The sequence below is a fragment of the Dunckerocampus dactyliophorus genome, chromosome 12 (assembly GCF_027744805.1).
Source record: "Dunckerocampus dactyliophorus isolate RoL2022-P2 chromosome 12, RoL_Ddac_1.1, whole genome shotgun sequence".
NCBI classification, from domain to species: Eukaryota; Metazoa; Chordata; class Actinopteri; order Syngnathiformes; family Syngnathidae; genus Dunckerocampus; species Dunckerocampus dactyliophorus.
The window spans coordinates 26,561,207-26,588,283 of NC_072830.1; the positions used below are offsets into that span (position 1 = coordinate 26,561,207).

Here is a 27,077-nt window from a genome sequence, read left to right on the forward strand (position 1 = left end):
TTCCAGAGGGTGGTCCATCTGATGTACCAGAAGTCATGGCGGATTGCGGACTTGTTCAGTGCTGTGGTTCACTTCTGTAAGCTTCACGAGGAAGACGAGAGTGAGGACAAATCTCTGTCCAGCCTATTTGATTGGCTGTTGGAGACCCTGTGAAGCAGATGAGTTTCTTCACCCTGCATCCAAAAGTTTGCATGCTCACTCCCTCTCACTAACACTCTTCTCACTGCGTGTGTCCTCTTCCAAAGCTGAGAGCACAATGAGATCCGCCAACTTGGCAGATGCTCCTCACCTCCCTGTTGTCTCACTCCATTTATGGAAGTTGTGTTTTCTGTCACTGCTTCATAAAAGTGTGTTTTGTTTCACCGTTCAGGCAGGACCACCTACACAGATTGGACATTCCTATTGGAAGCGAACAAGCCATTACGATGCAGTTAGCAGGTTTTAACTGCTCCAGAGTGTAAAGATATCCACCATAAATAGTAGAGTCTCACAACCAAATCATGTATTCATTTATTTATTCTTAAAGTACCAATAGAAAATAGAACATCGGGTGCGGTTCAATCTATTATATTTGTTGTGTTCATTGGCTGACAACTCACCCTTGTTGTGACCTTAAGATGTATGTAGGATTCTAACACATGTCACTCCAGGTCCAAATTGTCTATATATACATATATATGTGTATGCATGCATGTGCATGACACTAATATATATATATATATATATATATATATATATATATATATATAGACAATTTGGACCTGCTGCACCTTGGAGTAATGGACCGAGTAAGATTTGTAATGTTGAATTTGTATGTGAATTTTGTGTGTTCCTTTCTCTACTTTGGGGTACTCTTGTGTTACTTTTGGCATTGGAAAGAGAAGCAAGCACACAATTCTGCTGTCAAGTGTCATTGTATAACTGAATGTATTTATCTTTTGTCATCAATAAAAATTGTGTGATGTGATACACTTTCAAGCATCCGGTGATTTGATGACAAAAATGTCTGCAGCTCAAGATATGATCCAAAAATGTGAAATGCAATGACAACCATGGAACAGGAAATGGAAAGCAATTTACTTGCCAGATGCTCAGCACCATACAGTACAGTGATCCCTCGTTTATCGCGGTTAATTGATTAAAGACCCGACTGCAGTAAGTGAGTTTCCGTGAAGTAGGATTACTTATTTATAAATGGAATATTTTCATAGTTAAAGCATACAAAAACTGTTTACAATCTTCTAAATATGGTTTTAAACATTATTTGAACCCTCTAGACACGAAATAACACTCCTATTGCACTCATATTACCCAATATAGTAGAGTAAATAAGCCATTTAAGACAAGACAACTGCATAGTTGAAGCATCAATAAGTTGACATTGCTATTCAAAGAAGAATAGCAGTAAGGGATAAACAGCAAGTCGCCTCAAGTGGGCCGCCTTAGACTGACACAAATAAGATGTCAAGGAAAAAAGCTTTCTGTTTACAGCAAGAATTGTAATGCAGCAGTAAGACCAACACGACTGGAAAATCGGGTCAATGGTTTGCATGAACACTTCAATGGCACACAGATGCTGTCAACGCGGCATGCAGCTTAGCTGCTCAGCCACAAATAAAAGTTGTACAATTAGACAGTGGCATGCACGCGCAACACCAACCCCATGTGAAGTGATGCGTGCAGTCTACTGGCTCCAGGGAAGGGTCAGTACCAGATCCGGCAAGTGTTATCCTTGCTGCCTGCAGTAGAAGACAAACATGAGCAGGTGGCTGCACAGCTGCGAAATGTGCAATTACCAGTTTGTGACGGGCCAGAAAGGAGGCCTTGATTGACAGCTCCAGGCGACAGTTATCATCGGACGTGTGTCTGTGCAACTGTGGGCGTATTGTACCTGTGATGATGGCGTCACCTTCGTAGTTAAAGACGCAGGAGAAGATCTCGTCCGTGTGGCCCTCCAGGACTTGAAGGCAGACTCCGGATTGGACATCCCACAAACGAGCGGTCTTGTCTGAGCTGGCAGTCAGAACCCTGTTGCCCTGAGGACTGAAGCAGATCTAACAAGAGGGGCAGAGTAAGTACGTTAGTGTATGCATGAGCTATGAATAAAAGACTCCAGCGGAAGTGATTGAAATGACAAAGGAGGTGGTTTTAGACCACATTTCAACACTTCTGGATAAAGAAAGCTGGAGCACATCTTCCAGGAGAGAATTATTAAAGTCACAGTTGAAGACAATCAAGTTAAGAGCCCGGGTTTATCGTTCCCTGAATGCTTTTATTCTTACACAGTGGGGAAATGAAGGAAGAGGAGATTCAATATAGCCAAGAAAGTAAAGTACGCTTTTATTAAAAGATAAACACAGCACCGAGGAACGATGGGAACTGTGGAAAATGTGACAAGGACAGAAGGCCAGAGGGAGAAGAAAGCAGAAATGACCACATTATAATCCTCCTCCTCCAAAAATGCTAGATAACACCAAGAAGGGCATGTGCACTGACATGCTGAAAAAGTAGACTAAGTCATCTTGTAAAAAAAAAAAAAAAAAATGTCACAGTGAAACAGCATGAAGGGAGGTAGGAAAGGTGTCCTGCTAAAAATAGATAAGAGTCAGAATCCTCTGGATTGATCCCGCATGCAGTCTATTTGTTGCTGATTGATGTGTTTGAGTAAACAGAGGAAGCTTCACACACACACACACCCCCCCCCACACACACACACACACACGCAGGGACGCCCCTCCCTACATGCAGAACATGCACTGTGCATAGGGTTGCTGTGAGGCGTGCATAGAGCACCAATTCAGGAGGCAGGAGAGAAAAAAAAGAGACGCGCACTCATGGGCGCCGTAAGGGGAGTGGGGGGGTTGGGGGTCTGAGGAAAATAATATTTTAGTCGCATAAAGTTCACATATTAAAGTAAAATTGTTATTTTATTAAGTCGTAATAGTATGACAAACAAATTAAACAATGAAAATTAGGTTGGGGGGCAAAGTAATATTATGGGAATAAAGTCAAAATATCATGGGAAGAAAGTCATACTTACAAGAAGAAAGTTGAAATATTTGGAAAAATAATTAAAAAAAACAACAGCAAAAAATGGGAAAAAAAAACAGCAAAGACCGAAGTTCATACGAATAAAATGCTTTTCACTTGCATATTTTTTCTTGAAATATAAAGTGTATAACTTCTTAGCATATTTACACGTTTTGGCCCTGGCATCCTTCCATTTGTCAGAATACGGCCCTTGGTGGAAAAAAAGTTCGGACACCCCTGTTGTGCAGGAATTACATTTGATTGTGTGAAAGGAAAGTTCCGAGATCAGACCGGTCACACAAGTTCCCTGATATTATTTGTCATGTCTGCTGAAATATGACCAGGAGGCATCCCTGCAGAAGCATGACTGTGGACTATTAAGAAAAAGCCACACAAGGCATCTTCCTACTAAGACCGCTCAAGTAGACAAGGTGAGCATGAAACAGCCCGGAACCACCACTCCTGTCCTCCCACTTCAGCATCAAGCCATGTTCACAAGCAAACGCCTATGTAGAGCACCATCCAGCTACGCACACTTGAGACTCGTGGGAACGCCACCTCGCTCGCCATGATGCTGGTAAGATTTACCAGCCAGTCCCACACTAGAGTGGAGGATAATCCAATATTTACTGTGTGATAGTTCATATTTTATGAGGCCTTGTGTAATGTTTGGAGTTTAAACCGGTCGTGTATTATTAATTTTGCCGATATTAATCCTCCTCAGTCCCCAGGAAAAAGTCAAAAAGGAGAAGGACAAGTAAAAAAGTAATGCAATGTGCAAAGTCAACAACAATCCGCAATAACAAAGATGAGGCCCATTTTAACAATATGAAGTAATGCAATTCATTGATTTATCATTAATAATACTGATAGTGTCATTTGTCTTATTTAATATCTCCACTTATTCTTATTCCTATATATTATTTTTTTATTTCCATTTTATCACTTTTATTAAGTTTATCAACATGTGTCCAAACTTCTGGCGTGTACAGTACCTCCTATTTGATTCTTGATATATATCAGGGTTTCCCCCTGGGATTTTTTGAAGCTGTGGTGGTGGGCTGCATGGGAGGGCAGACTGCCGCCACTATGTCGTGCTGCTGCTGCGTCTGCAATTTTTTTTTTTTAAATGGCAAATAGCATTTTTTTACATTGCAAAACTGTTCATTTACTGGCAAAGTTGCTGAGAGCACTGCCAACATTTAAATTGCAGTTTATTTACAAAGCACGTCTCCACCCATTAAATACAGGTGTAGTGTTTGAATAGAACACTTATAAAAATACTAAGAGGTGAAGCAAGGCAAGTGGACTACTCAACCCTGTGATAGCATCACTGTCTAAAGCTGTACAATCTACGTGTTTCTTTGCACAACTTCGACACACAACCAGTGTTTTGAAGACAAGCCATAAGTATTATAATGATAACAAGAGAGCAAGACTGTTAAGTGCCGCCAGCCAGGCATGTTAACAAAAATGCCAAAAAGTGCAGTGAGTTTGAAACGTGAAAGATCCCACACACTGTCGACGGTAGGCTTAGTGTGTGATAAATTGTCGTCAATTAACACATTTTACAGGCTATTGTTCATTCCCCCGATAATAAAAAACAAAGTGAAAGTCAACACTAGACGTGTTGCGTATCAGGTGATAGGCGCAAGCGTCAACAAGGCAGACAAGCGATTCCAGTTTGTGCTTATCAAAATATAGAAACATTTTTATAATATTTTTAATTGTTTTCAAACTAATTGTGGTCAATATGTGCGTAAGTAACAAGCGATATACGTATCTATATAGCATATATATCCATTCATATATCACTTACAATTATTTTCAAGTTTAAAAACGCCCCTCATTGTTAAGGTGTGGCGGCATTTATTTTGTAGTGGCGCAACGCCACGATCGCTTACATGTAGCGGAAACTCCGTATATATTTTTAACATGCTCCTTTCTTTACACACAACAAAATGAGCATGAAAAAAAATGCAAGCAAGTGAAATATTGTCAATATGTAAAAGTTGTGGTGTGAATGAATAATCAGTAATAGACACGGAGAAGGGGTAGGTTTAAACTCTTTCTGTATTTTTCATAGAGCGCCCCCCGGTGGCGGCCAACGCATATTGTAATTGTTTTGGCAATTGTTACAAGCAAAAGTGAGGAAAGCGAGCAAATATACGGCAAAGAAAGGCTGTTTTTCAGTATGCGTGATGCATGTGTGAGCATTGTGGATGCAAGGCTCTCACCTTGGAGATCTCTCCCTCATGGCCCTCCAGTGTTGTAAGACACTCGTGTGTGGATGCACTGAACAATCTGGCTGTGCCTGGCAAAAACAGAGCGGAGGGATCAGTGGAACAACATAGGCAATGGAAAAACAAGAAATTCCAGGCGGCATGGTTTCCTATAAGATGCTTACTCGGAGTGAGGCCTTTATTTGTAGAAATGTGTTTTCCAATCATCCCTCATTGTATAGTACAGACCAAAAGTTTGGAAACACACAACACAGCTGGTGGTCCCAACCCCATTAATACGGCAAGAAATTCCACTAAGTAACTGTGACGAGGCACACCTGTGAAGTGAGAACCATTTCAGGTGGCTACCTCGTGAAGCTCATTGAGAGAACACCAAGGGTTTGCAGCGCTGTCAAACAGCTACTTTGAGGAATCTACAATATAAGACATATTTAGGGTTATTTCACACTTTTTTGTTCAGTACATAATTCCACGTGTTCATTCATAGATTGGTGAATCTACAATGTTAATAGTCATGAAAACACAGAAAACGCACTGAATGAGAAAGTGTGTCCAATCTTTTGGCCCGTACTGTACAATTGCGGTTCAAACATCGCTCCCTCATTCTTGTCTTTAAATTCCACTGAAAGTGTCAGCTTTACAGATGCCACGTCTGCTGGGAGTGTTGCACAAGGACATCTATGGTGGCTGATGAGGGCAAACATCCAAACGCTGCAAAAAATGATCCAAAACCAAAAAGACACAAAATACGACAAAACAACTGCAACAGGAAAATGCTGCAAATTAGAATACGCTGCAATCACATAAACGCTGCAGTATCCAAAAAATGTAGAAGAAAATGCCCAAAAATACACACATGACAAAAAATGCTGCAACTTCACGGAACAAAACAGAAGTTAGCCTCTAGACCTGAGGGATTATGACATAATGTTTTACAGTATGATAGCGCAACCAGGCCAAGTGTTGAACAAAGACATAAAGAAAAGTGTACCTTTTCATTCCCCCAACTGTCTTCTGGGCATCCCGCTCATGCCTTTAGGGAAGGAAACCTCTGTCGGCCACCGTGGTTGTCAGATATCATAATAAAAGGTACGCCCTAGTGGCATCACCTGTTTTGTTTTTCTTAGGGGAAACTGGAGGTGTTTTTATGAGGTGTGGCATTGTTTACTCAACTGGAAGACACACCCGGCTATTAAGTATTAGAGCTGAGCTGACAATCTAGAAACAGATGACATAATGTAGCCTTGTCACTCCCCGTGAGGGCAGACTGAGCTCTGCACTGATTTCAAAGTTTTGGACTATTTGGCCGCTCCTCCCATACACAGATCTTGAGAATTACACCACCGGCTTGAATGCTGTCGGACGTGAGGAACTAACTTATCAAAAAAAAGTCTTATGATTGCCAATAATCACTAGCAAGACAAGCTAACCCTCGCTGCCTCCGTGAATGCATTGGAGGATCTGGAAGAGAGCAGGTGCACTACGGGAGATAATGATGATGTTGAATAACATGAGGAAGGAGAACTCCCAAGTTCGCAAGGAGATTATCAACATGAGGAAATCAGCAAAGAGATAAACTGCATGACGACATGACATGCTTAACGAAACACATGAAGGAATGGAAGAATGAAAATGCATCATTTTGTAAATAAATGTGGACACTTTAAATAAGCAAAATGATGTAAAAGGATCTCATGATGTGCAAGATTGATGATTTGGAACAATGTGATCGTGACTGGGCTCCACATTTCATGCAGTTCTTATGCTAGGGCAGCTGATAACAGGAGGAGGAGAACATGATGTTGCTTAAACAGAGCAACAGGTGGGAAACTTTCTACCACCTAAAGGGAGTGGATGTGGATGTCAGCAACATCAATACATGCATCATGCATTCCAATGCATGGCAGATGTAACGCCACACCTGTCATCATCATAAAGTTCACCACCCCAAAAAAAACAAGGTGGGATTTCTGAGGCATTTACATGAATTAGCATCTGACAAAATAAAATGCCAACTTTGCTAAGAAAGCACGCGATTTAAGGAAGCGGGAGAAAATTCAAGGCACTTTGAGCGCAAACTGCAAAATCCACATCAAGTTAAATGGAGGACCGGAGGAAGCCAAGGGACTTGTCAAAGACATGAGTACTGGACAGATATTGAAGATGACATCATGTCATCGACAAGGAAACAAAATACACAACATGCAGCTGAAGTAATCAACAATCAACTATACCAACAGTACAATAACAACATAGATAATTCAACAATATTAAGCAATACAGTTATTGCTCAATTTGTTTCCAGAAATTACTTGTAAATTGTCAAATTCAGTCATATTTTTGCTCTAATATTTCTTATATAGTTATGTCTTTGATTTACTTACATACGGGCGAGTGTCCACATGGCTGCACTAGCTGGCGTTTGACTGATGATCACACCGTGAGCCTTGAAAACTGACCATACTCCGTCAAGTGTTTGTCCTTCAAATTGTATTGATTAAATTAAAGCTTTTTAACATGATACCCCCGCAAGACAGTTTTCGTGGCATGTGTTGGTAGTGTAAGTTCTACACGGCAGGCATGATGTTTTTGTTTTGGCACGTCTGCGCACTGTGAAGGAAAGTGGGACGAGCACGATGCCCAAGGCGTTCGTTAGGGCAACACACTACACTGCACGCATGGATCGCTGCAGGCTGCACTAGTACTAGCCACAGGTGATCGCCATTTATCAACACATGCCGATCACGTGATTTTTCATTGAAATTGGCTGATACCGATCAGTGGCCCATCGATCGGGGCATCCTTAAATATAACAATATAGTGCACCACATATTGTCTCACCGTCAGAAGAGGCTGTGGCGATGAGCTGACCCCGTAAATCAAAACACACATCCAGCACCTCCAGTTTGTGTCCGATAAGCGTGGCCACACATTTGCCACTGCCGGACTCCCACACCTGAAAAAAGTGCAGGACCAAAGTTACACAATTAAAAAAGAACACACACATGCCGTAAGAAAAAGGAATGGTTGTCTTAAGTGCCTTCACTTTATTAGCTATCCTCTGCTGAAGGCGGGGAAGATCTTACATCTCATGAGCATGACTCATCTTGACATAATGAAAGAATTAGGATTTAACTTTTAGCTTTCATGTGGTGGGGCTCATCAAGACAAGAGATGAGGAGAGTGATCATCAGCCAGATGATGTATGCATCAGAGATCTAAGCTGTCGCCAAGCCACATGTTGACTGAATCAGTATCTGATTCTACCTTCCAGAGCTTAAAAGGGCTAATGAGGCTATACGGCTTCTTTGCATGATCATTAAGTCCATCCATCCATTTTCTACACGGCTTGTCTTCATTTGGGTCATGGGTGAGCTGGGGCCTATCCCAGTGAGAGGCGGCGTACACGCTGGACTGGTCAATCACAGAGCACATACACACAAACACTCACATTAACACCTATGGACAATTTAAAGGCTACATTTTTTGTGGATGTGGGAGGAAGCTGGAGTACCCAGACAAAACCCACACACAGCTGACTTGCTAACCACTACTCCACTGTGCAGCCAAATCATAGAATCAGAATGTTCTCACCTTGCCCGTTTTATCCATGGAACCTGTGACTATGAGTGAGCAATCCCAGTTAAATTGAACATTGCTGATTTCCGCCTGGTGGCCGATCAACGTGTGGACAGGTCTGAAACACAACAGGAACCAGTCATGGGTGGTGCGTTCTTGCACGTGATGGTGCATTAGTGCAGAAACATGGATGTCTCACCTTCCTGAAGCAACATCCCAAATGATAACCGTGTGGTCAAAGGAGCCCGTCACAAGCTGATTGCCGATTGAGTTAAAGCACAAAGAGAGGACCTCTGCAGTGTGACCCTGAATTTAACCAAGCACAGTCAATTACAGTACATCTCTGTGTGTCCTCTCCAGGATGCGCAACATGTTTTGTATCATAAAATAAAAACTTACATCCATCAGTAAAGGCAGATTATTCCACTTGAAGCAAATGCATCTTAAAAACTGCAATACATTTGAAATATTTGCTCAACTGCCTCCTGTCAGCTTGACTGAATGTCACAGGGTGAAGCCCCGAAAGGGCACTAAACTGCTTCTCGCTGAGATCATTCACATTGCAACAGGGGTGTGCTTCACGTCGGTTGTTTCAGTTGTCAACAGATCATAAGTAGCTGTGTGCGGTAGACAGGGGCTGCATATTTATACATAATGACACTTACAGGATGATTACAGTAAGGTACTTTGCACATGAAAATGAAGGATAGCAAGGGACAACGCGATATCATGTGCAAAGAAAAGATGACTCACAGTGAGGGTGGCCACCTCCCGCCCAGTCTCCACTTCCCACAGCTTGGCGGTGGCATCCATGCTGCCCGTGGCCACCAGTGTACTCTGGGGGTTGAAAGCCAGACACACCTACACCAAACACAATTCTGATTCACAAACAGTCAAAAACTCAATGCATCCAAAGAGGAACATGGACGAATGTGTTACATTCACTCAAGAATGATGGCAAGAGGTCAGCAGAGGTATACTGTACTCTGTGTGTTAGCACTCAGTTTTATTTTGACGTAAAATATTTGATCGGTCTTATTTAAATACAAAAACAAATACGCCTCAGTTTTTGTACACTGTCTCGGTTATCGTACGGCCAAACAGTGCGCAAACAACAAACTAGTCAACTGCCCCCCCCCAAAAAACAAGCATCCATGTGCTGTTGACTCATTCTCTGTGAAAAAAAGATAATAATTCTTTTAGAGTTGGGACACTATAGACAGATTCCAGTCAGGGAATCCTTTCATCATCTTTATCGTGTGTCTGTGTGCGTGGTTTATCTTCTCATAGAACGCACACAGAACAATGAACAACACTGTGTGTCTGTCTCCTTCCTTCGTCCTTTCAAGCACTGCGCTGTGAACGGGTGAGGTGTCAGTGCACTGCATATTTAAAGTGTGAAAGGAATCTGTACCTTAAGAAGAAAATATATTTAAGACGGCTGCAAAAAAAAGTTGCAAGTACCAGAACTTTGACAAAAAACACAGCTGAAATCAAGAAATACGTTGTAGTAAAGTACTAATTGGTATTTGTTACGACAGGATTGTACTTTAAAGGTTGCTGCTGAAGTTTTCAATGAAGTTGAAATGAGCAAGTATACATCTCTAACAGTCTACTCTTACGTCTCCTCAGTTACGTTTGTACCAGACTAGAATGTAACAGTGTCCGCGCGGCTTGTCCATCCCCTCCCTTCCTCCATCCATCTGTTGTCTAGTCTTCAATAAAAGGTAAAGGTCATGTTAAATGTTCATTTATCCATTTGTCATTTGTATGTATGTATGCACCTTCTTTCTCTATGTAAAACAATAGTTATTTTCTATCAAATGTGTGTTTTGTGTTCATATTCTCTTTTGTGAAAAATATATGCACGTTTCAGTTTTCGGCTGACCTTTTGAAACAGATTAATGACAGGAAGCAATCTTCCACTGTATTTAAAACAGAACTAAATACTTACTATCTCTGCCATGTGGCCTCGAAATGTATGGAAACATTTGCCCGTCTCAGCACTCCAAAGTTTACAGGTCTTATCAAAAGAACCCGTGGCAATCTTGTCTCTAAAATGCATGAGGATAAAACAACACCCATTAGAATAACTGACTATAAAGCTATCTTTCAGGATACTGCACCACTTTGCTATTGAAGCTCATTACCCAAACGGGTTGTTGAACGCTATTGCATACACCACATTTCTGTGACCCTCCAGTGTGTGCTGCTCAATGCCTAAGGTGGTGTCCCATATTCGGCATGTCCTGTCATAGCTCCCAGTTATGAACCTGCAGAGTGAACAATACGAGAATAACAAAACACATCCATACCCACAGGAGCTTTAGCTGGAGGGGAAACATTGTACACGTCACCTTGACCCTGATTTGTCAAAAGCAACATTAGTCAGAGGCAGTATGTGTGCTTTAAGCTCCTGCAAAAAAGAAAAAACAGAAAATGGCAATTAGAAATTCCAACGACCAATTAAATAAACGTAATGACTTCCATTGTGTTCAACATTATAGTATATGTTAATGTGACTTTTCCTCATATTTGCTGTATTTTATGATACATGCAGTATCACAACTCCCAACACCTTTTAATCAAATGCAAAACACTATTTCTCTGTTAAAATACATTTTAAATACAGACAAGTCAAATTACAAGCATTTTTCCAAATCCACAGTAAATCCCGAGCACCTACCTTCAATCACATCAAATATTGGTCATCAAATTCAGTTAATCCCACAATACAAATATTTTATGTATTTTAATTGACAAATGTTTATCTTTTATATCCGCATTCAGAAATTGGTTCACAGATTAAAACTCAAGCTAAAATGTTATGCTTGAAACAAAGTTGCTTCTGCTACTTTTCAATCTGTTCTTGATTTCGTTGATGCCATTTATATGAATTCTTCTTCTGATGCTTTGCGTGGCTTGGACTCTGTTTATCACAAAGCATTTCATTTTATAACAAATGTTAAGCCGCTGACTCTTCTCTGTCTTCTCTGTCTTTCCCGAGACTGAAGCACTGGTACCTTTTCATTTCTAAGTCCATCCTTGGACTGCTCCCTCTGTATCTCCATCACCTCACTGAGCTGAGGAGCAGCAGCAGCTACAGTCTGCGCTCTCAGGTCATGCTTCTGCTCTTGGTGCCCAGAGCTCGTACTGAACTGGAAAAAAGGCTTTTAGAATTGCAGCACCTCATTTTTGGAATGAATTTCAAAAATATTTTAAAATAAAAAGAACTGGTATCACTTAGACACCTTTGAGGATCTTTTAACTGAACTTGAAATGAAGTCTTTTGCCTGCAATAGTTTTTATTTCCCTTATATTGCATTTGTATTGGTGTATTTTATTTGAGTGTGTGAAAGAATGTGTGAACTGCTGTGACTTACGGCTGTGGTTGTACTGCTACCAAACGAGATTTGTAGTTTTTATCTTGATTAAATAAATGTTGATAATTTAAAATATATACATATGTGGTTTATTAGACTGTTTACTTTGTGTGCTGCACTAAAATATAATGACAAAACTACAAAATACAACTGCAAGCTAGCTGGTGGAGAGATGTTAAACAACTTCCTGGCTACTGCCAAGTTGCCTTGCTCAAGGGCTTTTATCAAAACTAATATTTGTGTTGGCAAGAGGCTTTTTGGTTGTCTCACAGTTTGTGCTGGATTCCGGTCTGGGATCTGTCACATCTATATAAAAGCTTTCATTTGTGTCTGGCGGAGGCATTCTTTTGTTGATTTGGACAGACAGGTAAGTGAACGGAAGGACCGATAGATCCATCTAACCTTGGAAAAAGAGAACTTGTGGTCATCCTCCTGCCTCTGTTTCTGTTGAAGCCGAATGATGAGCTTTTTGACTTGCTCACCTCGGGACTCGGTGATCAGAGGCTCTGATTGCATGATCTCTTCCAATAACTCATCAGGGTCGGTTCTGCATGGTGAATAATACAACAAAAACATGTGAGTACTGACCTGAGCAACAACCAAGTGCTGAACTCCTAACATCACTCATAGTATTTAACAATGAGTATTTATTTAACAATATAGACTAGCTGTCAGAATACAGTAATAAAAAAAAACACCACAGTACAGTTAGCATACAGTCATAGGTAGCACACATAGTGTATAAAGAATAGCCAGCGTACTTGAGAGTCAAATCCAAAAGGTCGATTGATTTGGTCCTCAAAAAGCCTCTTGTTTCATATTCTAGAATTATACCTGATGGGAGAAAAGGACATTAAAGGAAGTCAGGCAACACATCGCGTCAACGGTAGCTAAAGGCGTGTCTTCACGAACACGTAGTATAGTTAGCAATAGCTGATGTTTGTTACCGTAGACATTTGTCTATTATGTGGACATTTTCCACTAAAGTAGATACAAGGCGCGTTTTTGGTATTTGTAATACCTGGTGGATAATATCTCAGAAGAAACCTCTTGAGTCTCATTTTGCTATAAGAGGCGGCGCACTTCCGCTGACAACAAACCGTTGCTATGGTAACAGACACCGAAGAGCGTCTCGAGTGACGTAAGGACTCATGCAACACACTTGTGTCCTACTTGTCATTATGCAATCAGAACCGGAAACGCAATCGGTTCTACGCATGTGCAGAACGCGTCTACATCGTCTTATTTTTCGACAGGCAATATAGCCCCCCGCCCACACACACACACACACACACACACACACACACACACACACACACACCCAGCCCCAATAGAAACATCCTCATGCAAACAAAGTCTTTTAACTGAAGTCACTAATACAATAACCCCTAAATATATGAAGTATGGTTATTGACCATTTATGTTCATACATTTAAAAAATAATAACTACCACAGCACGTGATGTCGCAGAAGCGCTGTGTAAAAAAAGTTTAAAAAGAGGTGCAGTGCTCAGAACCGTTCACATTTCGGTACAGATTGCATAACAACACTGCTACTTAATATTATAAGTATAGTAATATTATTCACATTAAAATAAGTAATTGTAATAATGACAAAGTCATTTTGCCTTGAATGTGACTCATTTGAAATCGTAATAGAGCTGCTATCGAAGTCAGCACTGACTGCTATTTTTCTGTTTCCAAACAGGTGACCGTAAAGGATGACATGTGAACATCTTACTCATTAGGTTTTCCAGCTACTCATCAACGAGCTGAGACGTTCTCCAAGTTTTTCAGGCAGGACGGCGGCTGGAAATAGACGGAAACATTTACAGTTTGTGATTTTTGCTGGAGAGAAAAACATGGGCTGCTGGGCCAATTTTAAATATTCTAACTGGGCTTATCCCACTGCAGTCCTGTCATTGTATGGATTTCTTCTTAACTGCAGAATTGCAGAGCCTTTCCTTGCTCCATACTTAATTGGGCCTCATAAGAACATCTCTGAAGAAGTGGTAAGTGGACAGATGGATGATCTCTGTGACATTTGTTGCAGCATTGTACCTAAAATTCCTGTTCATACTCCTTGTTGTTTTCTCTTAGGTGACTAACTACCTTTTTCCTATCGGGACATACTCCTACCTGGCCTTCCTTTTCCCAGTCTTCCTGCTGACTGACCTCCTGAGGCACAAGCCGATCATTGTGCTGCAGGGGCATGTCCTGGTCATCAATTATGTCCTGCTTTGCTTTGCCCAGGGAGTGCCTGCCATGATCTTGCTTGAGGTCCACCAAAAAGTGTTCAACAAATATAGAACAGACCATGATAGTAAATGATGTCATGTAAAATATTTTTTGTTGCTGGGTGTGTTGGGACACATGCATATTACAAGGACTGAAAATGGCAGTTAGTATTGTTGGCGTAGATGTTTGTTCACATTCATAATTGTTTCACAATTGCCCAGTGAAACTGGTACACAAAGCCAGGGTGTATGGCCTTGGTTTGACATTTTTCAGGTGTATTGGGGATTTACTTACCAATTGACCAGTGATGTGTTGTTTAGGTTGTGAACTGAATCTGTTCCTTTCCTTTCCAGATTAGCAATGGTGTGGTGACAGCATCAGAGGTGGCCTACTTGTCCTACATTTACAGCGTGATTCCCTTGGAGAATTACCAAAGAGCCACCGGTTACCTCCGAAGCGCAACGATTTTTGGGTACACATTTGGTGCCGGCCTCGGCCAAGTTCTCATCTCCCTGGCAGGTGGAGCTTCAAATCTGGCCATGAATACCAAACCACTAAAATATATTGTAGATTCACTTGAAATCTTTGAATTGTCACATATTCAAACTTTCCTTGATGGTGTCTTCTGAAGTGGTGAATTATGAGTAGGCAGTATGGAAGTATGATGTCTCACCAACAGGGCTAAACTACTTCGACATCAATGCTGTCACTCTGGGTGTCGCATGCATGGCTCTTCTCATCTCCTTCTGGTTGCCAATGCCTCAGAGGAGCATGCTCTTCAAAGGGAGAAAGGCTGCACCTGTGGGCCAAAAGTTCCAGCAGGCGGGGCCCGTGGGAGCGGACAGGCCTGATGAAGCTGTGCTGGAAGACGAGGATGCTGGCTTCAGGAAACAGAAGATTAATAACAGCGTCGGCTGGTGCAGCAGGCAAAATGTGGTTAATGTGGCTCATTTACTTTGGCAAAGCTTCAAGGAGTCCTACTCTTCCAGGCATGTTCACCTGCGCTGCATGCATGCACATCTCCATTTAACTCTAACACCAATTGTGTGCTTTATATTCCCATGTATTTAACATAAATTAATAACCATTTACAATCAATTTGCAGGCATTTAATCTACTGGTCCGTTTGGTGGGCTTTAGCCACAGCCGGGTATACACAAATCCTCAACTACATCCAACTAATGTGGCACCATATTGAACCATCTGCTACATCATCCAGCTACAATGGAGGTTTTTGTAAAAGATGATTATTTTTTTCTCCACTTACTGCATTGATGGGCACGTGTCTAATGTTGTGGCTGGTGGCTTGTATTTGTCACACTATTTAACTTTATTTGTTGCAAATATTTTAGCACTGTTTTGGCACTGTGGTTCTGTCAGTTTAGCTGAACCTGAATATGCGCAGGAAGAACAACAATGCTCTCAGTTAAAGGAGTCGGTATTATTGCTATTACCTGCTGATGGAGAGTAAATTGGGCCATCATTACAGGCGTCGTCTTGAGAATACGGTACACAATTCTGACATGCAATTAATATCATGATAATTCCCAATGATGTTAATCAAGCCATTTATTTTTCCATGGGGGGGGGGGGGGATCAGGTGCTGCAGCAGCCTTCTTAGTTGGTCACATCAAGGTGAACTGGACCATGTGGGGAGAGCTGGCACTGGGCTTGTTTACAGCCATTGCGTCAGGCGCCGTCTTTCTGATGGCGCTCACCAGCAATATCTGGGCCTGCTATGCGGGCTACGCCGTGTTTAAATCATGCTGCATGCTTCTCTTCACCATCACTACGTAAGTTTCACTGCAGTTTCACACAAGAGTCGTTTGATCCAACATAAACCACTTTGTTCTATTCAGATTTCAGATTGCTGCCAACCTCTCCATGGAATGCTATGCTCTGACGTTTGGCATCAACACATTTGTGGCCCTCTTTCTGCAGACCATGATGACGCTTATTTTTGTTGACGAAGCTACATTAGGACTGGACATTGTGACGCAGGTATGAGTCGACAGCTAGTAACATACAAACATGTATTCTAATGGCATCATGAGCGCCAATCAAGAATGTGAGCAGCATATGTGAACATAGTGACACCTAGAGCATTGCATAAAGTGAGAACTATAAAAAAAATTAATTATTGTTCTTTTTTTCTCCAGTTCATCATCTACGGGGGTTACTATGCTGTCATCTCTGTGCTCTTTTTGCTTCAAGGGATCTACACTGCGTGTACAAAGCATAATTCTCCAGAGGTGTAGCCTATTGTGGCGGTGGTGATCAAACCCGCTAGACAGTAAGAAAGCCCACAGAGTGTAACAAATTGTATAACATGCAGTGGAGCAGCAAGTCTGCCATGATGGTAAGCAAGCAAGTGGGCAGGTCTTGGTGCACAAAACTGTACAGTACAACGTATTTGCATGCTTTGAGCTGGGTGTAAAATAAAGTTATGCGCAGTTCCTACAAGATGAAATTAATCTTTACTGAACAGAATGAAAATATATGTGTAAGAATCCATCATGCTGTACGAATATGAATTACATGTAGATGTCAATAAAAACCTGAGCAGCAGTATGAAAGAAACATTTTTCTTCTTTATTTGACTTTTTTCCTTCTATACAGTGTTACCAACGCTTCACAAGAAACTTACAAAACTTTCTCGACAACACGTTGAGTCTTGGGCACTGTCCCGTTTATATTATTACAACTACCAGTGTTATAAATCTAAAAGCTTTTTATGACACATACCTGTCTTTGTTTTTAGGAAACTGTTCACAGTGGGGACGGGGGCCTGCTGACCTCGACTGAGGATATAGTTGGACGGTGGAAGGAATACTTAGAGGCCCTTCTCAATCCCACTGACATGCTGTACCTTCCATAGAGGAAGCAGAGACAGAGGACACGGACGCAGGCAGTTCCATCGCTCCGGGGGTGGATGACTTTCGCCCTGAATTCCTCAAGGCTCTGGATGTTGAGGGACTGTCTCGGCTGACACGTCTCTTCAACATTGCGTGGAAGCCGGGATCAGTACCTCTGGATTGGCAGACCGGGGTGGTGGTCCCCTTTTTCTACTATAGGGGGATCACACTCCTCAGCTTCCCTGGGAAAGTCTATTCCAGGGTGCTGGAGAGAAGGGTACGACCATTAGTCGAACCTCGGTCACAGGAGGTAGCGGAACACTAAACCAGCTCTACACCCTTGCTAGGATGCTGGAGGGTACATGGGAGTTTGCCCAACCGGTCTACATGTGTTTTGTGGACTTTGAAAAGGCATTCGACCGTGTCCCTCGCGGTGTCCTGTGGGGGGTGCTCCGGGAGTACGGGATTGTTGGCACGCTACTACGTGCCATTCCGTACTTGTTACAACTTGAGCAGCAGCCTGGTTCGCATTGAGCCTGTTTCCGGTGATTCCGATTCTGTTCATAATTTTCATGGACAGAATCTCTGTGCATAGCCAAGGCGTCGAGGGAGTCCAGATCGGGGGCCTTTGGATCTCGTCTCTGCTATTTGCAGATGATGAGGTCCTGATGGCCTATTCGGGCTGTGACCTTCAGTATTTACTGGGGCGGTTTGCATCTGAGTGTGAAGCTTCTGGGATGAGACTCGGCCCCTTCAAATCCAAGGCCATGGTTCTCAGTCGGAAAAGGGCGGATTGCTCCCCCCGGTTTGGGAATGAGGTCCTGTCCCAGGTGGAGGAGTTCAAATATCTTGGTGTCTTGTTCACGACTGAAGGAAGGTTGAAGCGTGAAGTAGACAGACAGATCGGCGCAGCGTCTGCAGTAATGCCGTCGCTGTCTTGGATCGTCGTGGTGAAGAGAGAGCAGAGCCGGAAGGCAAAGCACTACATTTTCGGGCCGATCTATGTTCTCACCCTCACCTATGGTCATGAGCTTTGGGTCGTGACGAAAGAACGACCCAAACGAGAAGCCATTCATCCGGGAGGAGCTCAGAGTAGAGCCGCTGCTCCTTCACATCAAGCGGAGCCAGCTGAGGTGGCTCAAGCATCTAGTTTGGATGCCTCGCAGACACCTCCCTGGTGAGGTGTTCTAGGCATGCCCAGCCGTGAGAAGGTCCCGGGTCAGACCTCAGACACACTGGCAGGATTATTTCTTACAGCTGGCCTGGGAACGCCTTGGTGTCCTCCCGGTGGAGCTGGAGGAGGTAGCCGGAGACCAGGAAGTCTGGGCTTCCCTACTGAGACTGCTGCCCTTGCGACCCGGACCCGGATAAGCGGAGGAAAATGGATGGATGGATGGAAGTACATGCACCTTATTCTTCTCCAGGAAAAGTTCTGATGTTTTTTGGAAAAGTCTGATTACCTCCTGATGAGCTTGGGTATGCAATCCTCCACCTTGGTAGTCAAATTCATTGATTCATTCAGCAGAGCATAAAAATATGCATTTGACTTGTTTGTAAATCTAGCTCTAGCCGGCACTGCTGTTAGTGTATTTCAATAAAGTTAAAAAAAAACAAACAATGGACTATACTTACTGGAAGGACTGCTGTGTCAAGAACCTTCAAGCTCACGCACACCTGACCCCTTTAGAGTGCAGCGGTACTGCAAGTGCCTCCCATATGACATATCTGTGTATTTTATTGGCCGATTAGCAAGAATAATGATGTCACAATAACATTAAAGATATTAAACAATCTGTAGAAAGTCATGGTGTATAAACAATGTTTCTGCAACATTATATTATTGGCAACGTGCTGACATATTTGCAGCTGCCATAATCCAATTTAGTGTACTCAGACCGTAGGCCACACACAGTGGCCTCCATCATGACAAATGAGACTCTGCCTCACCTGCCTCCACTGAACGCATGCCACTGCTGGGGGATGATAACCTGCAATAAGCGGCGCCGCTCTTCCTTTGACAACAAACAGTTGCTATGGTATCAGACATACTGAAGAGCATGTGCCGGGTGACGTCTCGGGTGACGTAAGAAGACATGCAACCGAAGGCAAGATTATTTTCAATCACACTTGTGTCCTGCTATGTAGTATTAGTAGTCTTATTCAGATTTCCAGGAATAAATGTAATAAATGTCAAAGTTGTCATTTTGGCTTGATTGTGACTGTTTTGAAATGGTAATAGAGCTGCTATTAAAGTCAGCACCAAGTGCTTTCTTTCTGTTTCCAAACAGGTGAAAGTCTAAGACCATAAAGTATGTTCATATCTTACTCATTAGTTTACTGATGAACTGAGGAAGCTCAAAGTTTTTCAGGCAGAACGGGGCTGGGAAATACGACAACAACCTTGACAGTTTGGGATTTTTGCTGGGGGGAAAAACATGGGCTGCTGGGCCAATCTTAAATATTCTAACTGGGCTTATCCCACTGCAGTCCTGTCATTGTATGGATTTTTTGCTAACTGCAGAATTGCAGAGCCTTTCCTTGCTCCGTACTTAATTGGGCCTCATAAGAACATCTCTGAAGAAGTGGTAAGTGGACAGATGAATGATCTCTGTGACATTTGTTGCAGCATTGTACCTAAAATTCCTGTTCATTCTCCTGGTTGTTTTCTCTTAGGTGACTAACTACCTTTTTCCTATCTGGACATACTCCTACCTGGCCTTCCTTTTCCCAGTCTTCCTGCTGACCGACCTCCTGAGGCACAAGCCGCTCATTGTGCTGCAGGGACTCTTTCTGGTCATCAATTATGTCCTGCTCTGCTTTGCCCAGGGAGTGCCTGCCATGATCTTCCTTGAGGTCCACCAAAAAGTGTTCTAACAAATATAGAACAGACCATTATTGTAGATGATGCCACCCATGTCAAATGTTTACCTGGATATTACAAGGATTGGAAATGGCACTTAGTATCGTTGGCATAGGAGATGTTTGTTCACATTCATTCTCTTTTCACAATTGCCCAGTGATAAAATGGTGACCAACCCAGGGTGTATGGCCTTGGTGTGACATTTTTCAGGTGTATTAAGAATTTTCTTACCTGTTGACCAAATTCTCAGTGATTTCCTGTTTAGGTTATAAATTGAACTTGTTCTTTTATTTTCCAGATTAACTATGCTATGGTGACAGCATCAGAGGTGGCCTACTTTTCCTACATTTACAGCGTGATTCCCTCGGAGAATTACCAACGAGCCACTGGTTACCTCCGAAGCGCCATGCTTTTTGGGTACACATTTGGTGCCGGTCTGGGCCAAATTCTGATCTCCCTGGCAGGTGGGGCTCCAAATCTGGTTATGGTTTAATTTATTTTCAACATGTATACATGTAACAATGTAGTAATATAATTGCAAAAGGTTTTTCCTCAATCATAAGAAATAATAATCAGTTTAAATAGACATACCTGAACTGAGTTGTAATAACAGGTGAGTACTGACAATGAACTCACAAGAATGAAGAGTAATAAGTATTGCATTTTGTACACAGAGGTTCAAAACTCTTCTTCCTTGTATTTTAAACATCAAGTGTTTGTATTGTTTCTTGAAATCACTCATCTTGGAACTTTGTTTGAGTTCCTTACTCAGTCCGTTCCATTACTTGATTCTACATACTGAAATGCTGCGGGTTTTAAGCGTTGTTCTCGCATACAAGTGTTTTAAGTTTAGTTTTGTCCTGAGATCCTGTTTCTCCTCTCTTGCCGAAAAGTATTGTATGACATTTTTGGGTAGCAAGTTATTGTTTGCTTTATGCATAATTTTAACAATTTGAAAATGTACTAGATCGGCAAATTTTAAATATTTGTGATTTTCGAAATAGAGGATTTGTATGTGCTCTATACGCGGCGTTATGGATTATTCTAACTGATCTTCTTTGCAATACATTTAGCGTATTAAGATTACTTTTATAGTTATTACCCCATATCTCCACACAATAAGTTACATATGGTCATACCAGAGAACAGTAAAGAGTATGGAGTGATTTTTGATCAAGCTTCACATATTGCTTCCTGTTTGGTGAGTGACTTTTTACCCAAATCTAGCAATGAATATCAAACGAGAATATCAAACAAGATTCGAGATTCATTTTAAATCCTTGCATTTTCAAACTCACCTTGACGGTGTCTTTCAGGATACAAAACTGTATTCACTGCAAATACAATTTGAAACAAGCCCTGAATGATTTGGAATTGTGAGTAGGCAGTATGGAAGTATGATTTCTCATCAACAGGGCTAGACTACTTCGACATCAATGCCATCACCCTGGGCGTTTTAAGCGTGGCTTTTCTCATTTCCTTCTGGTTGCCAATGCCTCAGAGGAGCATGTTCTTCAAAAGGAGAAAGGCTGCACCCTTGGGCCAAAAGTCAGAGCAGGTGGGGTCCGTAGGGGCGGACAGGCCTGATGAAACAGTGTTGGACGAGGAGGATGCTGGCTCTGAGAAACAGAAAATGGAGCATAATGACAGCGCTGGCTGGTGCAGCAGGAAAAATGTGGTCAATGTGGGTCATTTACTTTGGCAAAGCTTCAGGGAGTCCTACTCATCCAGGCATGTTCTTCTACACGTCATCCATCCAAACCTACGTTGCATGCATGCACATCTCCATTTAACTCTAACGCCAACTGCGTGCTCTTGATTTCCATGTATTTAATATCATGTAAATTAATAACCATTTACAATTCATTTACAGGCGTTTAATCTACTGGTCCCTTTGGTGGGCTTTAGCCACAGCTGGGTATACACAAATCCTCAACTACATCCAACTAATGTGGGACCATATTGAACCATCTGCTACATCATCCGTCTACAATGGAGGTGTAGAAGCCGCATGCTCTCTTGCTGGTAAGACGGTTTGTTTTAGGTATTGGATAAACAGATTCAAGATTCAAGAGAGTTTTATTGTCATGTGCATGGTAAAACAGCAGTTACACTATGCAATGAAAATATTATTCTGTTCATTCTCCCAAGAAAAGAAAGAAAACACAAGAAAGAATAAGAACATAAGAAACATAAATACCAATAAATTAAGCAACAACAACAGAAGAGACATTAATACAAATAAATAAATAAATAAATAAAGTGCTATGAGTGTGTGCGTGTGTTGTGTGCGGCGTGTGTGAGTGCTTCGTTGAGAAGCCTGATGGCCTGTGGGTAAAAGCTGTTTGCCAGCCTTGTGGTCCTGGACTTCAAACTCCTGTAGCGTCTGCCTGACGGTAGGAGATGCTCTAATACACGAGCAGAGAGGTCATTTATGTAACAATATGTTCATTTTTTAAAATTTTTTGGAATGGTGTGGAATGCACTGCATCATACTGAGAGGTTGTTTGATATTTTGGTTACATTTCTAAGTTACATGAGAGCATGTGTGCTTTATGTGGTGACAGGTAGATCGTATTTCTTGCGCTAAAACTTTATGTATTGCAAATATTTTAGCGCCTACACTACCGGTCAAAGGTTTTAGAACCCCTCAATTTTTCCAGTTATTGATTGAAATTCAAATCATTCAAGTCCGATGATAGCTTGAAATGGTAAAGTGAAGGTAAGTGAAGTGCCAGGGGTTAAAAAAAAAAGGTAAGATTACCCAAAGCTGAAAAATAATGTACATTTCAGTATTATACAAAAATGCCTGTTTCAGGTACCACAAAATGGGTCAACAATTTAAAACTGTTCTGCAGAAACGGAGGTGGATTAAGCCTTGGCAGTTGGTGCAACTAATTCCGACAGGTGTTCCAAGTTCTGGAGTACTTACTGTACTACCTCCTCTGTCTGCATAAAAGCAGCGTTTGGAACACACTGTGGTACTATACCCTTGTGAGCATCTGTATCGAACAGCACTGAGCTGGAGAAAGTAAGTTGTTGCTACAAAAATAGCAAAAAAAATGACGATTAACAGTGGAAGGTAGACAGACCATCTTAACACTTAAAAATGTAGATTTTTCCTTCAGAAAAATTGGAGTGTTCTAAAACTTTTGACCGGTCGTGTACATTCATACGTGCATACAGTACACACTTGCAGCAGGTCAGGTGTAGCAGTGTTAACAAAATTTGCCATGTCAGACGGCATAGTTAATATTCAGAGACACACGTACGTGTGAAAATGTGTATGATTTTGGAAAGGAAGATGGCACTGTGGTTCTTTCGGCTTACAGACAACCTGGATAAGCACAGGAAGGACAATAATGCACAGAAAGTTAAAGGATTCTGTAATATTGCTGTTTGCTGATGTTAATCAAGCCATTTATTTTTCCGTGGGGCGGTCAGGTGCTGCGGCAGCCTTCTTAGTCGGTCACATCAAGGTGAGCTGGACCGTGTGGGGAGAACTGGCACTGGGCTTGTTTTCAGCCATCGGGGCAGGCGCCGTCTTTCTGATAGCGCTCACCAGCAATATCTGGGCCTGCTATGCGGGCTACGCCCTGTTTAAATCATGCTACATGCTTCTCATCACCATCACTACGTAAGTTTCACTGCAGCTCCACAGAAGAGTCCTTTAATCCAACATAAACCACTTTGTTCTATTCAGATTTCAGATTGCTGCCAACCTCTCCATGGAATGCTATGCTCTGACGTTTGGCATCAACACATTTGTGGCCCTCTTTCTGCAGACCATGATGACGCTTATTTTTGTTGATGTAGCTACATTAGGACTGGACATTGTGACGCAGGTATGTGTCGACAGCTAGCAACATACAATACAAGTGTATTTGTGTATGGACTCACTTTATTCTAATAGCATCATGAGCGCCAATAATGAATGTGAGCAGCTTATGTAGACATGTTGACACCTAGTGGCTGTCCTACAGCATTGCATAGTGCAAGTGAGTAATGTAAAAAAATGATTTATTGTTTTCTCTCCAGTTCATCATCTACGGGAGCTACTATGCTGTCATCTCTGTGCTCTTTTTGATTCGCGGGACCTACACTGCTTGTACAAAGCATTCTTCTCCAGGGCCGTCAGATCCCAAGCCGACTGTGGAGGGGGTGATCACTGCTGAGTCTTTCTGAACAAAGTTATACTCTTACAATACTTGTTGTAGATAAACATTGATTTTGGGATACAGTCATTAAAAAGGATTAGAATTCGCAATGGGAATGTGACTGGTATCAGGACAAATAACAGCCATTTAGTCTTAACACTACGTCTTAAAAGCCGCAATACACGTGACATTTTTGTTCAACTAACAGCATGATTTACTGTTCATGGGTGAGGCACTGAAAGGGCAACAAGTTGCTTCTCGCTGAGTCCATTCACTTTACAGTAGACGTGTTTGTGCTTTACTTTGGTTGTTTCGGTTCTAAACACTGCAGGGCAGTTGAGAGGGCCTGCAAATTTACAAATAATGACACATACACAATGATTATCGTAAGGTTCTACAGGCCTTTGTATACGTCAAATGGATCCATGCTGGCTGTGGCCACCATTGTACTGTGAGGGTTGAAAGCCAGACACACTTAGACCAAACATTATTCACAAACAGCCAAAAAACAATGTATCACAGGAGGAACACTGTGTGGGTGTTACCACTATGGAAGATACTGTACATGGGAAAACTGTGTACCATTCGGTCCGCCCCACACGGGACATTCTACCTTTATGGGCAGTTTTTCCAATGCATTTTGCACCATGTGTGCATGCATGCGTGCCTATCCAGGCCTTCCCTGCGACATACTAATGCCCCAATCCCCACACTGTACATATTTCAAGTGAGCGCCACAACATGTCTTTTTATGATGTGGATATGTGCGGCTTATAGTCCGGTGCGGTTTATATATGTACAGATGTGGTTTTCTCTATATTTAGCAGGTGCGGCTTAAACACCGGTGCATCTTATACACCGGAAATTACGGTAAAAACCACAGTGCCGTGGCCATCTTGTTTACATGTGTGTTCCACAGCTGAAGAAGTTGCGAGCGTCTTCATCACATACACAAGAATGCACAGGCGACAGTGCGCAGGCATACGGCGGGAGACAAATACAACGCCGAGTGATTTGTGAGGTCTGATTTTTTTGAGGAGGCACTATTGTGACGCAAATGTCTCACTCTTTTGAACGCATATTTTTTTGAGAAGCCAAACACTTTACTCAAATGGCAACAAAGGATCTGCGACCAGAACTGGACTCATGGGACCAATTGGGGGGTAAGTCACAGTTGGTGTACTACACTGCTGATGGGGATGTCAAATCAATCCAAACTATCCCTTTAAGGCCACGCAGGAAAGCCATTTATAGTAACACACTAGCATGAGTATTACTTATGTCTTAAATGGCCGATTTACTCTTAATCTTTCTACTATATTGGGTATCGCGAGTGTAAAGGTGACAATAGGGGTGTTATTTTACGTGTAGGGGCTCTAATAATGTTAAAACTCTCATTTCGAATGTCGTAAACCTGTTTCCTATGATACTAACTACGAAAATATCCCATTTATATAGGTGGCAAAAAAAATCAAATTGAGCTTTAACTGATACCATCAATGGGACAGATTCGACGAGAAAATTTGTTAGTCGTGCTGGACATAAAAACAGTCACATTAGTTGAATAATTTGAATGGGGACACATTTTACATAATGCAAGTCATGTTGCAAGTCTTTGATGATATCGAACATTAAAAAAAGTGACGAAGTCACGTGACACGAGTCCGGCATTCCGAGTTTTGTCATTTCGTGGTTACGTACGCGTTCCCATAAATTATTAAATTTAATTTGTGAACATGAGACTCGCCTCAAGAACTGGGCGAGAGGCGGGGTACACCCTGAACTGGTCGCCAGCCTGTCGCAGGGCACATATAGACAGACAACCAATCGCACTCACATTCATACCTATGGACAATTTAGAGTCACTGCCAATATATATGAATAGAAATATGAATATAACCTGTGCCCTGTGATTGCCTGGCGACCAGTCCAGGGTGTACCCCGCCTGTCGCCCGAAGTCAGCTGGGATAGGCTCCAGCATGCCCCCGCGACCCTAATGAGGAGAAGCGGCATAAAAAATGGATGGATGGATGGAATACAACCTCACGACATTATTACACAACTACCCACTTGCTTTGAAATGGGAGGTGAAGTGAGAATGTCAGGGTGACAAACAGACATTCAAGTATTTCATCAATGATAGTATTTACTTAATATTGATACAATATTGTATTAAAAGCATACCACAGTACAGTTAAGCTAACAGTCATTGGTAGTACACACTGTGTAAAGAATAGCCAACGTACTTGAGAGTCAAATCCAAAAAGGTTCATTGATCTGGTCCTCAAAAAGCCTCGTTTCATATTCTAGAATTATACCTGATGGTAGAAAGCGGCATTAAAAGTAGACAGGCAACAGAACGCAATAGGCGCCTATCTACGCATTATGGTTGGGTGCTAACTTTAGTTAGCAATAGCTGTTGGGTGCTAACTTTAGTTAGCAATAGCTGTTGTTTGCTAGCGCAGACATTGGTCTATTATGCGGACATTTGCCACCAAAGCAGATACAAGGTGCGTTTTTGTCATTTGTAATACCTGCTGGACAATATCTAAGAAGACACCTTTTGAGTCTCATTTTGAGATAAGAGGCACATCACTTCCCCTGACGACAAATCATTGCTATAGTAACACGCACACACGGAAGAGCAGGTGCCGGAAGTACCACGCTTGTGTCGTCGGAAGTAAAGCATCATCTCGGCTGACGTAAGGAGTAACGCAACTGAAGGCAAGAGTA

At 42.0% G+C, this 27,077-nt stretch overlaps 3 protein-coding genes and 1 pseudogene across 17 annotated transcripts in view; 3 read left to right on the forward strand and 1 right to left on the reverse strand.

Moving 5' to 3' along the window:
* Positions 1–987, forward strand: part of sphkap (SPHK1 interactor, AKAP domain containing) — a 98,313-nt gene extending 97,326 nt beyond the window's left edge. For 2 of the 5 annotated variants that reach the window (XM_054793690.1, XM_054793693.1), the window contains one exon: positions 1–986. In XM_054793690.1, the coding sequence (XP_054649665.1) occupies positions 1–153 (153 nt within the window). In that variant the 3' untranslated portion in view covers positions 154–986. The other 3 variants (XM_054793694.1, XM_054793695.1, XM_054793692.1) reach the window with 2 other exon arrangements.
* Positions 494–27,005, reverse strand: daw1 (dynein assembly factor with WDR repeat domains 1). 11 transcript variants are annotated; one of them, XM_054793698.1, is made up of 16 exons: positions 26,879–27,005; positions 26,591–26,662; positions 26,245–26,337; positions 20,040–20,197; positions 13,976–14,043; positions 12,997–13,069; positions 12,638–12,782; positions 11,210–11,268; positions 11,003–11,125; positions 10,807–10,906; positions 9,606–9,713; positions 9,052–9,158; positions 8,868–8,970; positions 8,115–8,229; positions 5,268–5,344; positions 495–2,054 (listed from the first exon to the last, which is right to left on the reverse strand). In XM_054793698.1, the coding sequence occupies exons 5-16, from the start codon at positions 13,977–13,979 to the stop codon at positions 1,605–1,607; spliced, it is 1,464 nt and encodes a 487-aa protein (XP_054649673.1). In that variant the 5' UTR covers positions 13,980–14,043; positions 20,040–20,197; positions 26,245–26,337; positions 26,591–26,662; positions 26,879–27,005; the 3' UTR covers positions 495–1,604. The 11 variants fall into 11 exon arrangements, 8 of the variants coding, with proteins under 8 accessions (XP_054649678.1, XP_054649673.1, XP_054649674.1 ...); XM_054793699.1 differs by adding an exon at positions 21,486–21,806 and having other exon boundaries at positions 26,591–26,954; XM_054793700.1 differs by lacking the exon at positions 26,245–26,337 and adding an exon at positions 21,486–21,806 and having other exon boundaries at positions 26,591–26,954.
* Positions 12,513–16,882, forward strand: LOC129190914 (thiamine transporter 2-like; annotated as a pseudogene).
* On the forward strand, positions 19,763–24,372 carry LOC129191501 (thiamine transporter 2-like). Its single transcript, XM_054794912.1, has 8 exons — positions 19,763–19,912; positions 20,001–20,180; positions 20,486–20,651; positions 21,603–21,918; positions 22,061–22,212; positions 23,632–23,824; positions 23,891–24,032; positions 24,226–24,372. The coding sequence occupies exons 1-8, from the start codon at positions 19,763–19,765 to the stop codon at positions 24,370–24,372; spliced, it is 1,446 nt and encodes a 481-aa protein (XP_054650887.1).
* Positions 27,006–27,077: the final 72 nt, after the last annotated feature.